We start from the raw sequence: 13,877 nt of genomic DNA, 5'->3' as shown, positions 1-13,877 counted from the left end.
AGAGTAGTCGAGGTCCAGAAGGCAGGTCGGGATAGTCGGGGCAGTAGAACAGGGAGGCAGTCAAGAGGATCGGAATCAGACAGGAGTCAGAGCGTAGACAGGCAGGTTACTGGTCCGGGTTTGAAGACGATCTGACAGGGCTTGGCTGAAAAACAGGGCTATATATACTGGGAGAGGTTAGTGGAGAAATGCAGTGCAGCTGGCAGAGTAATTAGAGCAGAGTGGGGAAAGGTGAGGAAGGTGAGTGGGAAATGCAGCGCAGCTGGCCAGGTAGCAAGAGCAGAGCAGGGCGGAGCCAGGTGGAGCTCGTTAGGCAGAGTAGGGAGAGAGTGAGCAGAGTGGCAGAGAATTGAATGCAATTAAGGTTGTTACCCAGGGGAGAGAGTGCTCATGACAGGACCCCCCCCCTAAGGGACGGCCCCAGAAGTCCCAAGAACAACACCATGCCGGGAGGGTGGAGGGGAGCAGGCGGCGGGTCAGAACTCCTCCGAGCGGTCAGAGTGAACATCCTCATCCTCAGAAGGAGCTGGAGGGTCACGGTCGGGAGACAGGACAGGTACTGAGACAGGAGCAGGGTCAGGCACAGGACAGGAAGCTGGTCGGGCAGGATGGCTAGGGACCCCCCTGGGACGGCCCCTACGGATTGCAGGCTGATCAGGATGTAGTCGGTGGAAGTCAGTGATGAGGGTCTGGTCCACTATCCTCCTGGCCGGGATCCAGGTCCTCTCCTCCGGACCATAACCCTCCCAGTCAACGAGGTACTGGAGACCCCTACCCCTTCGCCTAGAGCGGAGCAGCCGCCGGACGGTGAAGACAGGACCGCCATCTACGAGGCGCGGAGGAGGTGGCGCCGGAGCTGCAGGGACCAGGGGACTTTCATGGACCGGCTTGACCTTGGAGACGTGGAAGGTGGGGTGGACCCGCATGGAAGCGGGCAACTGAAGTCGGACCGCCGTTGGACTGATGACTTTCTGCACAGGAAAAGGACCAATGAAGCGAGGGGCCAGCTTTCGTGATTCAACCCGCAGCGGCAGATCCCGGGCAGACAGCCAGACCTTCTGACCAACCCGGTAAGTAGGTGCTGGGGTCCTCCGTCGGTTGGCACCGACGGCGTAGCTGGTTCCAGACTTCAGGAGCACAGTGCGAGCCTGGGCCCAAGTGCGGCGGCAGCGGCGGGCATACGCAAGAGCAGACGGACAGGTGGCATCCGCTTCCTGGCTGGCAAACAGTGGAGGTTGATACCCGTAGACACACTGAAAGGGGGAGAGCCCGGTGGAGGAACTGGTGAGTGAATTATGGGCATATTCCACCCAGAGCAGGTGTTGAGCCCAGGCCCGGGGATTTTGGGAGGCCACACACCTCAGTGCCTTCTCCAGCTCCTGGTTCATGCGTTCAGTCTGGCCGTTTGACTGCGGGTGGAATCCAGACGATAGGCTGGCGGTGGCCCCAAGGAGATGACAGAACTCCTTCCAAAAGGTTGCTGAGAATTGCGGGCCCCGGTCTGACACTATATCCTGGGGTAGGCCATGGATACGAAACACATGTTCCAGGACCACCTGGGCGGTCTCCTTAGCAGAGGGTAGTTTGGGAAGGGGCACGAAGTGAGTCATCTTACTAAAGCGGTCAACAATGGTAAGGATGACTGTGTGTCCGTCAGAGGGCGGAAGGCCCGTAACAAAGTCCAGTGAAACGTGGGACCAGGGCCTCTTGGGTATGAGTAGGGGTTGCAGCAACCCAGCAGGAGGCTGGTTGGGGGTCTTGTTTCGGTTACAAGTGGGACAAGCTCGGATGAATTCTCGGACATCCCGTCTCATCCGCCGCCACCAGAACCGCTGGCGGACCAGATGAAGGGTGCGAGTGATGCCGGGATGACAGGCCAGACGGGATTCGTGCCCCCACTGAATCACAGGTGACCTGAGATTTGCTGGAACAAACAGACGGTTGGGGGCGCTGGTGCTTGGGCCTGGCTGGTCCCGAAGAGCCTCCATGACCTGCTTCTCGATCTCCCAGGTGAGGGCCGCTACGACAAAGTGGCTGGGAAGAATGGGGGCTGTCATGGCGGTGGTCTCGTCCTTCTGAAACATCCGGGAAAGAGCATCAGGTTTGATGTTGCGAGATCCCGGGCGGTAGGAGAGCGTGAAATTGAAGCGCGTAAAGAACAGAGACCACCGCTGTTGACGGGAGTTCAGCCTCCTGGCTGTTTGGATATACTCCAGGTTTTTGTGGTCTGTCCACACTACGAATGGTTCCTTCGACCCCTCTAACCAGTGCCGCCATTCTTCAAGGGCGAGCTTGACAGCCAACAGCTCGCGGTTCCCAATGTCGTAGTTGCATTCGGCAGGGGTTAGCCGACGGGAGTAGAAGGCACAGGGGTGCATCTTGCCATCCTCAGCTGCTCTTTGAGAAAGCACTGCACCCACTCCCACGTCCGAAGCATCTACCTCCACCACAAACTGCCTTGCTGCATCTGGCATCTGGAGGATGGGAGCAGAAGTGAAACATGTCTTGAGGATATTGAAGGCCTTATCAGCAGCTGATGTCCATTGGTACGGTTGTTTAGTGCTGGTTAGCGCAGTGAGGGGTGCAGCCACTGTGCTATAGTTTCTGATGAATCTCCTATAAAAGTTGGCAAAGCCCAGGAACTGTTGCAACTTTTTCCGAGACTCAGGAACTGGCCAGGAAGTGACAGCTGACACCTTCGTGAGATCCATCTGAATGCTGCCCTCGGTCACCACATACCCCAGGAATGAAACGGTTTTGGCATGGAACTCGCACTTCTCTGCCTTCACGAAAAGAGAGTTCTCCAGCAGGCGGCGCAGGACCAACTGGACGTGGTGCGTGTGTTCTGACAGAGTCTTTGAGAATATTAAAATATCGTCAAGGTACACAAATACGAACGTATTTAGCATGTCCCTGAGGATATCATTCACTAGGGCTTGAAAAACTGCTGGGGCATTGGTGAGGCCGAAGGGCATGACGAGATATTCATAGTGGCCGGTTGGTGTGTTGAACGCTGTCTTCCATTCGTCTCCCTCCCTCATCCGCACCAGATGGTAGGCATTGCGAAGGTCCAGCTTTGTGAATACAGTGGCTCCCTGCAGCAGTTCGAAGGCAGACGAAAGTAAGGGCAGTGGGTAGCGATTCTTAACCGTGATGTCGTTCAGACCCCGGTAATCTATGCATGGACGAAGAGAACCGTCCTTCTTGCCGACAAAGAAGAATCCCGCTCCTGCGGGGGAAGATGACGGTCTAATTATCCCGGCGGCAAGAGAGTCATTAATGTAGTCCTCCATGGCCTTTCTTTCCGGGGCTGACAGTGAATACAGACGACCCTTGGGAGGTGCTGTGCCAGGCAGGAGATCAATCGCGCAGTCATAGGGTCTGTGTGGGGGTAGAGATGTCGCCTTGGATTTGTTGAACACCTCTTTCAGGCTGTGGTAACAGGCCGGAACATTGGATATGTCGGGGGTAGCGCTAGGTCTTTCCCGGTGAACGGGCAGGGTGGCCCCCCTTAAACAGGTCTGGTGACAACTCCTTCCCCACTCACGGACTGTTCCTGTCTCCCAGTCGATGTGGGGGTTGTGCTGACGGAGCCACGGGTATCCAAGAATGAGTGGTTGGCCAGGTGAGTGTAGGAGGTGAAACTGGATGGACTCCTGGTGGTTTCCTGACAGCAGGATTGTCACAGGGGTGGAGATATGAGTGACAGTGCCAAGATGATGCCCATCCAGGGCTCGTGCAGGAATGGGTTGTGTCAGTTGATGATGGTTCACGCCCAGTTGCCGTGCAAGCTCAGGGTCCATGATGTTTGCTTCGGCTCCGGAATCCACAAGGGCGGCCAATGTATGAGTCTTGTCAGAAAGCTGAAGGCGGAGATGAAGCAGGGTTTTTCGGATGGAGGGAGACTGAAGATTTGTTGAGCTCACCCGGATCTCCCCTACACCTGGTGAGCTGCGGCTTTTCCCGGACAAGTGGCGACACGGTGATTTTCACCACCACAGTAGAGGCAAAGGTTGGAGCTTAGACGGCGCCGACGCTCCTCGGGAGTCAGAGAGGCACGGCCAATCTCCATGGGCTCAGGCTGATTGAGTTGGCTTTGGGACTTGACAGGCAGGGGCTGGACAGAGGCGGTATCGACCTGAGTGCGGATGGCAGGTTGACTGAGACGGCCCTTCTCCCTCCCCCGGGTCTGTATACGGCGGTCAATGCGGACGGCAAGGTCAATGGCGGCATCAAGCGTTGAGGGCGGGTCATGGGAAACAAGCGCGTCTTTGATATAGTCCGCCAGGCTATGGAGGAAGGCTTGCACCAGTGCCTCTGGGTTAAACGAGCTTTGACTGGCCAGGGTACGAAAGTCAATGGAGAAGTCTGCCACTGTCCGATTGCCCTGACGGATGGTGAGCAGAGCTTGTGACGCTTCGGCTGTTGGTGAGCCTAGGTCAAAGACCTTTAACATCTCCTCCTCAAAGGCACTGAAGGAGGCACAGGCTGGGGTTTGCCGGTCGAATTCCGCCGTTCCCCACAACCGAGCTCGACCGGTGAGATGTGTGATGACATACCCCACCTTGGCTCCCTCTGTTGAGAAAGTCCTGGGCTGTAGTGCAAACTGGATTCGGCAGCTGCTCAAGAATGGTCTTACTTGCTTCTGGTTGCCATCAAAACGTTCCGGGTTCCCAATCTTTGGTTCAGGAGTGTGGGGATCTGGTGGCAGCACTGCCGGGCCTGCAGCATTGGGACCTCCAGCGGAGGGATGAAGGAGTGTCGGTGGTACAGGAACAGAAGGACCAGGGGGGGGTGCAGGTGGAGTAGCCGGGTTTGAGAGTAGTTGCAGGGCTTGGGCTAGCTGTTGTTGCTGCAGTTGGAACTGTTGCTGTTGTAGCTGAAACTGTTGCTGCTGCTGCTGAAGCTGTTGCTGTTGCTGCTGGATCTGTTGTTGCTGCTGGTTGAATTGCTGTTGTTGTTGGTTGCCTAGATGGAGAAGGGAAGCGATGTCGACAGCCATCCGATTTATGTCTCCCTCAGAGCGTTCCAGTCGTTGTAGGGCAGTCATCTCTGGCTCTTCTCCCATCATGGTCAGGGAGTGCGCTGGGTCCATGATGGTCAGATCGTTCTGTCACGGACAGAAGAGGACCCAAGAGCGCGAGTTCAAATTCAGAGTTCTTTATTGAAGGTTTCGGGGGGGAAGAGGAGTGAGATGATCGTGAGGTCTTGGGGGTGCCGGTTCCAGGGGTGCTAGGAGTGCCAGGGGTGTCAGGGGTTCCAGGGGTGCTTGGGGCTCTGGGGTTGTTCAGGGTCCTGTGGGTTACCTGGGGCTCACCAAGTGTCCGGGGGTTTCCAGTCCAAAGTGCCTAGTGTGTGTGTCCCCCAGTGATCGAGCGGCGTGTCGGGCTGAGGGTGGTGAATCGTCTGGGCTCGCTCATCTGGTGGTCGGAGAACTGGGGGAACACACACACAAAAAGCAATATGAATGGCAGGCAGAAGTACAGACCAGGGCTAGGCAATAATCGTGGTGAGAGACAGAAGGCAGAATCGAGTTACCGGAGGGGCTGAAGATCAGAGAGTAGTCGAGGTCCAGAAGGCAGGTCGGGATAGTCGGGGCAGTAGAACAGGGAGGCAGTCAAGAGGATCGGAATCAGACAGGAGTCAGAGCGTAGACAGGCAGGTTACTGGTCCGGGTTTGAAGACGATCTGACAGGGCTTGGCTGAAAAACAGGGCTATATATACTGGGAGAGGTTAGTGGAGAAATGCAGTGCAGCTGGCAGAGTAATTAGAGCAGAGTGGGGAAAGGTGAGGAAGGTGAGTGGGAAATGCAGCGCAGCTGGCCAGGTAGCAAGAGCAGAGCAGGGCGGAGCCAGGTGGAGCTCGTTAGGCAGAGTAGGGAGAGAGTGAGCAGAGTGGCAGAGAATTGAATGCAATTAAGGTTGTTACCCAGGGGAGAGAGTGCTCATGACAATTTTGATATTTGTGATTGTCAATAAAACAAAAACAACTTGATATTTGTGGTGGTCAGGAACAGTTTGAGGGAAAAGTTAGTGTCAATTTCAAGGAACCAGCAGTTAAAGCTATTAGTAATATAATTTAATAGTACTGATTTGATTTGGTAATTCTGAAGTCTTTTATGGGGCCCAATGATCATTTTTTAGCAGCACCCCTGGTGAGGGTTGTCCTGCAGGCAGTGATGGGCAAATGGATTCATTAGTTACTATCCAGTGCCACATAACTTGGGTTTGCCTGTTCAGTCCAGCCAGGTGGTTGGCTGGTTGACTTATCACTTGCTAAATTGGACAGGGACATTTGGAATATGTGGCATTAGATTGTTGTCAGGGTTCTAAATTAATAGCCAACCGGCCAAATGCTGGTGAAATGTCAGTTTGGCTGATAGAAAAGACCAACGTACTGGTCACTTTGACCCATTAGTGAGTGTATGTTTGGCTAGTAAGATTAACATCTACTAGTAATTTTGGTTGGTGATGAAAAAGTGAATTTAGAGCCCTGATTGTAGCTAATTAATCCTTTTGCCCATTGCTGCCTGTAGGTCACATGAGGAGGGCCATAGCAGCATGGTGGACCGACTGGTGGAGAGGTTTGGTGCCTGCATCCCGCACCATGACCCCCGCCTCTACGCCGCCGCAGCCGCCCACACCAGGTCCATCGCCGGCTACTCCATCCTCGCCTTCCCAGACTTCTGGGGTCACCTGCCCGTCAAGAGTACAGAGCGCATGGCAATACGCAGACCCAACCTCCAGAGGTACACAAGCACCACCATCTCTTCCTCTTCTTCTTTTGTCTGTTTGCTCAGAATTTGTGTCATTGGCCTTGATGTCATTGGCCTTACATGAGACATTTAATTCCGAATTAACTTGATTTAATTCGGAATAAATCTTAATTCCGCTTTGAAAACGTCATGTAAACACTTCCCAGTTCGGAACTAAATGAAAATTCAATGTAAACTTGATGGTGCTATTTAATTCTGAATTATTAATTCGTAATTGAAAACATCATGTAACCGTGGCTATTATGAAAGTGAAAGCCTACCTGGGAAACTGCCGTTGTCATTGTGACACAGCATTCCACAGCACACAGTGCTCACTGCGCACAATGAAATTGAATTTTACTTCTCACCCGTGCAAGGGGGAAGCCCCAAACGGCGCTTGAAGGGAGCAGTGAAGTGGGATGGTGCCACGCTCAGGGTTTATTTCTCCCCCTACTATTCTGGCGGGTCGGGAGTCGAACGGGCAATCTTTGGTCTAAAAGTCTGACGCCCTAACCAATGATGATGATAAATTCATATTAAAAAATTAAATGCATGATTAAGTAGGCCTATAAATGATGCAATGCTGTGCAATGAAGTTTAAAGTGATGGGGAAAGACAACCATGTCTAATTTAAGGAGTCTGAGGAAGCGTTAAACAAATAAGTTTTAAATACCATAGCCATAATTCATGCTTGATACACATTACCAGCATAATACCATATGGCATGTTTTTCCTTTCTATTTTCAAGCATTATTTCTAATGAATGTGCAATGATAATTTAGCCTTCTGACACAATCACGAAGAAGGACTTTGTCAGCTTCAGTTTTATGTTAAACAGGTCTATTCAACGACACAGGAAACAAGCAGCAATTAGCTTCAGAATCTGTCTACACGTTAACTCAGTTTAACATGATGCAGATTGGTGTTGACTTACGGAAAAAATATGTTTCAGTGTACTGCGGTGATGCATGGAAAGATCCATCTCACACGAGAATTTCACAAAGCATGAATGTGCCTGCAACACATGTTCAGAGACAGTTGGTTGAATGAGATGAATGTCCCCTTTCAGTTCCCCTGCTGTCTTCATACATGAGTTAAGAAGTGGTTCACTGAAACACAGCTGCCGCATCCAATGTTGTGCTACACTACTATTTCGAATGCTTTTGTAGTCGTTGTCTTTTAGTGCTTATTTCACGAAGTCCGGACCACAAAAAAAAGAAAAAAAAAACATTGAAACATATCAGCCAAACTGTTTATGAGGACTGGAGTTTAGGGACAAATCTTGTGTGCAGTGTTCTACCAGATGGACATCAGACCACAAATGCTACTTCTGATAGATTCCAACACATCTGATAGGTTCCAACACATTTTTGCATGTTTTTGCATGCCAGCTCCATACTGTAGCATTCAAGTCATGTGGACTTACACCAAGCATCAAAATGAAGCCTGGGCTGCGAGAGCTTTGTTGCCGGGGTTTGCAGCAAAAAAAAAAAGTTGGATCTCCAAGGGCCATGTTGTTCTCTTAAAATCACAGACCCTGGGTCCTCATGGGTACATGCTAGCTGCACAAGGCCTATGATCTTCTGTAGGACTCTCATCATCATCCCTCTCCTCCTTTTTTTATATTTCGTTTGAGCAACCAGAGGCGCTCTGAGAGCTCCTTGCTTATTAAACACACTTTCAAACAGCGTCTCTAATTATGCAGCTGACTCTTTGCTTGGGAAAAAAAGAAGAAATGAAAGAGAGAGAGAGAGGGAGAAAAAAATCTCGTTCTCTCTCTCTTCCCCCCTCGAAGAACTCTCCCATGTGCAGGAGTGAGATTGGGATGGAGCAGACATTTATTTCAGTCATTTATTTTATTTCACAGTTCAGTGTGCCCGCGCAGAGCCAAGATAAGTCTGTGATGGGTCTATTTAGTGTCATTCCAGCAGCGAAAAAAGGCCTTCTGACTCAGAAATAACAGGCACAGACAGACAGCCGGTGGCATTGTTTTGGCCCAAGTAAATTCCCTCTCTCTCAATCACTGTATGCATTAGGCTAATTTTTTTCCCTCTTCTTCTATCCGGAAAGGTACAAGTTGGCGGTGTTACGTAAGAGTTTTAAAAAGCTGTCAAGATTATAATCACCGTGGGGATCCTCTGCTCCTCGCTGTCTGTCTGAAAACAAGATGTGCGTAATTGTGTGACTTTATGGATAGCAACTGGAGCTGATTAGAAAGTGACTAGTCTTCGTCTCCACTCAGACGTCACGTGACTTGACGCTATCTGCTTGCTAATAAATGGCATGGCAAAGACTGTCTAGGAGTCCAGGACTGGAAATTGAAATCTTGAAAGTGTAACACTGAGGAAATAAAGAGAAAAACTCGTTTTGACATCTCAAACTAAGTTGATTCATGGCCTTATTGAAGAAGACCAAACACATTCATGCAACATGAGCTACTCTAAAGATGTATTGTAGTATTGACCAAACTATATACAATATCCCCATAACAAGAGAAATCTGATAAGTTTGCTCCATGAATAGAGACAAAAGTCTGTTATACTTTGGCCTTATTATTTTCTGTTGAGAACAAGCACTGAGCACTAGCTCAATAGTTAATCGTTTCACCACTAACACTCTCTCTGTCATTATGATGTATGTACAGTATACAGTATACCAGTATAATTCAGTGCATCAATAGTGCACTGTATTGTTCTCTTTGCACGGTTTTGTTTTCCTGCTGCTGTTTATAGCAGCAAGTCTTGCATGGGAATCAGTCAGGCTTGCATGTGAATGCTTAAGCCGTCCACTGAGCAGTGAGTAACATGTGTGAACGAGGCAGAAATGCCCACTGTGGCCATCAAAAAAAATGCTGGAGCTGTCGTTTGTTTGAATACAGTGGCGGAGCAAAGGGAATAAGCTCACAGCATCCCAGTTTATCTCCAGCGCAACACACACAGACACAGACACAGACACAGACACAGACACAGACACAGACACAGACACAGACACAGACACAGACACAGACACAGACACACACACACACACACACACAGACACACACACACACACACACACACACACACACACACACACACACACACACACACACACACACACACACGAACAGACACAAACATACCACACACACACACATATACACACACACACACACACACACACACACACACACACACACACACACACACACACACACACACACACACACACACACACACACACACACACACACACACACACACACACACACACACACACACACACCAAATGTTTGCATGGATGAAAACGCTATGGTTGTCAGAAAAGTATGTTGGCATGTTGGCATATTTAAAAACAAACAAGCCCATATGTCACAAGCATCTAGCACAGGCATGACACTGAAGATACAGTTACAGGGAACATGATGCAATGGTGGTGTGTGATGGCGATATTGTTCCTGGCTTGAGACAAACACATCATATAGGCTAATGTAAGATACGACATGAGCGAGTTGTTTTAAAATACAGCAATATAGGCCTATAAATATAATATAGAAATTAATTAGAGGGAATGTAGCTAGCCTTAATGGTTCAGAGAAGTGTAGGATAACCAGAGGATGAAGGGTGCGATACGTGGCAATGTTGGTACACAGCTAATCACTTGTCACTGGTGGGAATGAGGACAGAGTGGAGAAGCTGTTGTTCTGTCATGTTCTTACTATTTGTGGTGCACACACGCACACACACACACGCACGCACGCACGCACGCACGCACGCATGCACGCACACACACACGCACACACACAGACACACACACACACGCACACACACACAAATAGGAAATACTTTATGTCCACAGCAACCCCAATAAATAACACATTGCGTGTGCTTTTCCTCAATTCAGGAAGATGGTGCTTGAGGATATCCAACGTTTCCTCTGCCCTGAAGACATCATTAATAAAGTTGTCTTTGACATGGAGGATCCCAGGTAAGCAGCGTCTTTAAATTCCACCTGCTTGTTTGGCTGTCTCTCTGTCTGCCTGTCTGTCTGTCTGATGTGATGATTTCACATCCGCATGTAAACCCATACTGTAATCAAAATGGCGAGGAAACATTTGGAAGGGGGGAGAGAGAGAGAGAGAGGGGGAGGGAGAGAGAGAGAGAGAGAGAGAGAGAGAGAGAAAGAAAGAGAGAGAGAGATAGATTGTGTGTGTGTGTGTGCACAGGCGTGCATGCATACGTGTAATGGGGTCGTTATGGTTGCCATTGTACTGCATAAATAACAGAAACAAAGGCTTACAGTAAAAAGGATGAAATCCCTATCTACAGACAGTGATTTGCAGAATTGTTCAACTCTCTCTTATCTTTTTCTGTCTCCCCCTCTCTGTCACTCCCTCTTTTTTCTCTCACTTCCCATTCATTCTTGCTGTATTTCCTTAGCCCTCAGAGTGCTTCTGACCACAAAGACTCCCTGCGTTTCTTCTCTAACTTTGAGTGCGGGAACCTGAGAAAGGCTGTCCAAGTTCGCAGGTAATGGCCTGACCGCTGACATTTCTCCCTTTTGAAACTCACAAGACTCCCTTTCGACACTTTGCCATTGATCTGAGGTAAACCAATGTGTGTTCTGGGCTTTACCTTTGCCGGTTCTCTGCCAACCCTCCAACAGATTCGAGTACGATCTGATCTTGAACGCTGACGCGAACACGTCAATGCATCATCAGTGGTTCTACTTCGAGGTGAGCGGCATGATGGCCAATGTCCCCTATCGTTTCAACATCATCAACTGCGAGAAGACCAACAGCCAGTTCAACTACGGTAAGGTGGAACACTGCTTGCACATTTCCATTTCACACCGCACTGGTTCCATAGGCCAGTCGAGAGTAAAATGACTTCCTCATATGTAAGTCGGGCTTCAGGACAGTACAGAGATAGGAACATGGTGATTCTAAAGCACCTGCTCCTTTGCCCTACTGGAAAAAAAATCCCTTTTTGAAGGTTACGTTATTTCTGTCACAATGTACTCTGGTTCATGTTGACATGATAATCTAGAAATACTTGGCGATTAAAAGTTTGTTATAATAATGCTCGGATATTATATACAGTATATATATAATATTCCACATGCCACTGTAGCTGAAGCTTTAATCCAAAGCAATTTACAGATATTTCCAGGGTATTGGTTACAGTCCCTGGAGCAGTGTGGGGTATAGGTGCCTTGCTCAAGGGCACTTCAGCCAGGGAGGAAGGAAGGGATTGGTAAGGGTGGGGATTGAACCGGCAACCCTGTGATCTACAGTCCAACTCCCTAGCCAGAGAGAGTAGAGAGAGATATACTTAAAGAATATCTGCCCTAGCCATTACTCCACGGCTGATTTATGTTCAATACAAATACATGGATATTTGTGAAGGCATGAAAAAAATGCCCCCATTACAATGGCCAAGATCTCAGAATGGGCTGAACAAAGAAAAATTGCTGTGTTGTCAGGTACTGACAAGTCAAGGGTAGTATGAGCAATACAACTGCAGGTTGAAATTGGCCTGAATTCTCCTTTAAAGGAACAGTCCTCCGTGTTTCAATAATAAAGTATGTTTTTCTCTGACCTGATATTCATCCCGACCTGTCTCGTCTTCGGATGTGGCCCCTGTCAGCAACACGCGTGGAACAAACGTGTTAGTATTAACTCGACTCAGCTTTGCCTTTGGGAGCGTTGGGTGTCTTAAGTTAGTGACCACATTTTTCCAGGTATTCTCTATTTAAACACCCTTGCGTGACTAGTTAGCTGATCCAAAAGCAGTTGCACCAAATGAAACACAGCGATTTTTCTACCTAGATAAAGAAATTCCTCTGTAATGAAAGGTGTAGTTAAACATTCGGAGCACTTTGACTTTGACGCATTGATATCTTCACTCCTAGTTCCCTTTCCCCCTATCTCTATCGCCTATCACCCCTATCGCAAGTGAGTGAGAGACTGATGGAGAGGGGTAGGGGGAAAGGTGGGAACTAGGAGTAAAGATATCAATGCATCGAAGTTGAAGTGCTCCGAGCTGAGCCAAGTTGATGCTAACACGTTTGTGCTGCAAGCGTTGCTGACTGGGGCCACGTCTGAAGACAAGACAGGTCGGGATTAACTCATATCAGGACAGAGAAGAACATACTTTATTCTTGAAACACAGTGGACTGTTCCTTTTAAGGAAGCTTGACTGCGACCCCAATTTCATGACAATATTTAGTATTAGACTGTATATTTTATTTGACATTTTGATTTACAACGCAGAATGTTTACAACACAGAAGGTATGAGAGAGGGAACACAGTGTTTTGAATTCAACTACAGGGCCAGTGTTGGACACAGTCCCATAGGGCCCGTTTAAAGGGATATATGTACTGTATGAATCAGAAAGAATATAAAAGCACATCAATAGGCACTTTACCACAGGATCAAATATAGTACAAAAGGTGTGCACATCCAGAAGACAGTTTAAACTTTTGACCAGGCAGGAGTGCTCTAAAAGTGTTTCTAATAAAAAGGGCAAACAGCCTGAAACTTCACATTGAGGCAGCAGCCTTCATAAAAGGTTTTTTGGCAACATATTCTGGCAACACATTCTTTTTTTATTCATTTTTCTACTCTTAACACACAAGATCACATAGTATGAGGCTGACATCATTTGAGTGCCGCTGGTGTATGCACTTTTTAAAAACTGATACCATTTCCCTGGCCTTATCGATCGTGAAAATGTTATGTCGGTGCGTACTGTTTTTCTCTCAGTAGGACGTCTATGGTATCCACAGTAACTATCTTGAAGTCTAGAAGAATTTTGTGGTTGTTGTGTTGTTTGTGTCTGTTCTTATTCATGCCTGCACTTGGCCTGTGGTTAATGCACACACGCACATACACACACACACCCTTACGTCTCTCTGTCTCTCCCCATCTCCCCCTCTCTGTCTGTCTCTCTGTCTCTTTCTTTCTCTCCATCTCTCTCTCTCTCTCTCTCTCTCTCTCTACCTCATAACCTTACCGACTCACTCACTCACTCAGCCACCAAACCCCCTCACCTTAATGCCTGGCCTGTGTGCTGTGCTGTGCTGAGTGTGCTGTGCTGTGTGTGCTGTGCTGTGTGCTATGTGCTGTGTGTTATGTGCT

At 48.8% G+C, this 13,877-nt stretch overlaps 1 protein-coding gene across 8 annotated transcripts in view; it reads left to right on the top strand.

Annotated features, from left to right (window-relative positions):
- The window catches only part of LOC134447774 (cytosolic carboxypeptidase 4), a 178,094-nt gene that overhangs the window by 73,860 nt on the left and 90,357 nt on the right, over positions 1-13,877 (top strand). For all 8 annotated transcript variants that reach the window (XM_063197411.1, XM_063197409.1, XM_063197410.1 and 5 more), the window contains 4 exons: positions 6,537-6,749; positions 10,638-10,721; positions 11,174-11,263; positions 11,400-11,548. In XM_063197411.1, the coding sequence (XP_063053481.1) occupies positions 6,537-6,749; positions 10,638-10,721; positions 11,174-11,263; positions 11,400-11,548 (536 nt within the window). The remainder of the gene's footprint in view (positions 1-6,536; positions 6,750-10,637; positions 10,722-11,173; positions 11,264-11,399; positions 11,549-13,877) is intronic.

The sequence above is a fragment of the Engraulis encrasicolus genome, chromosome 4 (assembly GCF_034702125.1).
Source record: "Engraulis encrasicolus isolate BLACKSEA-1 chromosome 4, IST_EnEncr_1.0, whole genome shotgun sequence".
NCBI classification, from domain to species: Eukaryota; Metazoa; Chordata; class Actinopteri; order Clupeiformes; family Engraulidae; genus Engraulis; species Engraulis encrasicolus.
The sequence above is the reverse complement of the archived record's forward strand: the minus strand, read 5'-3'. Positions and strand labels throughout refer to the sequence as shown.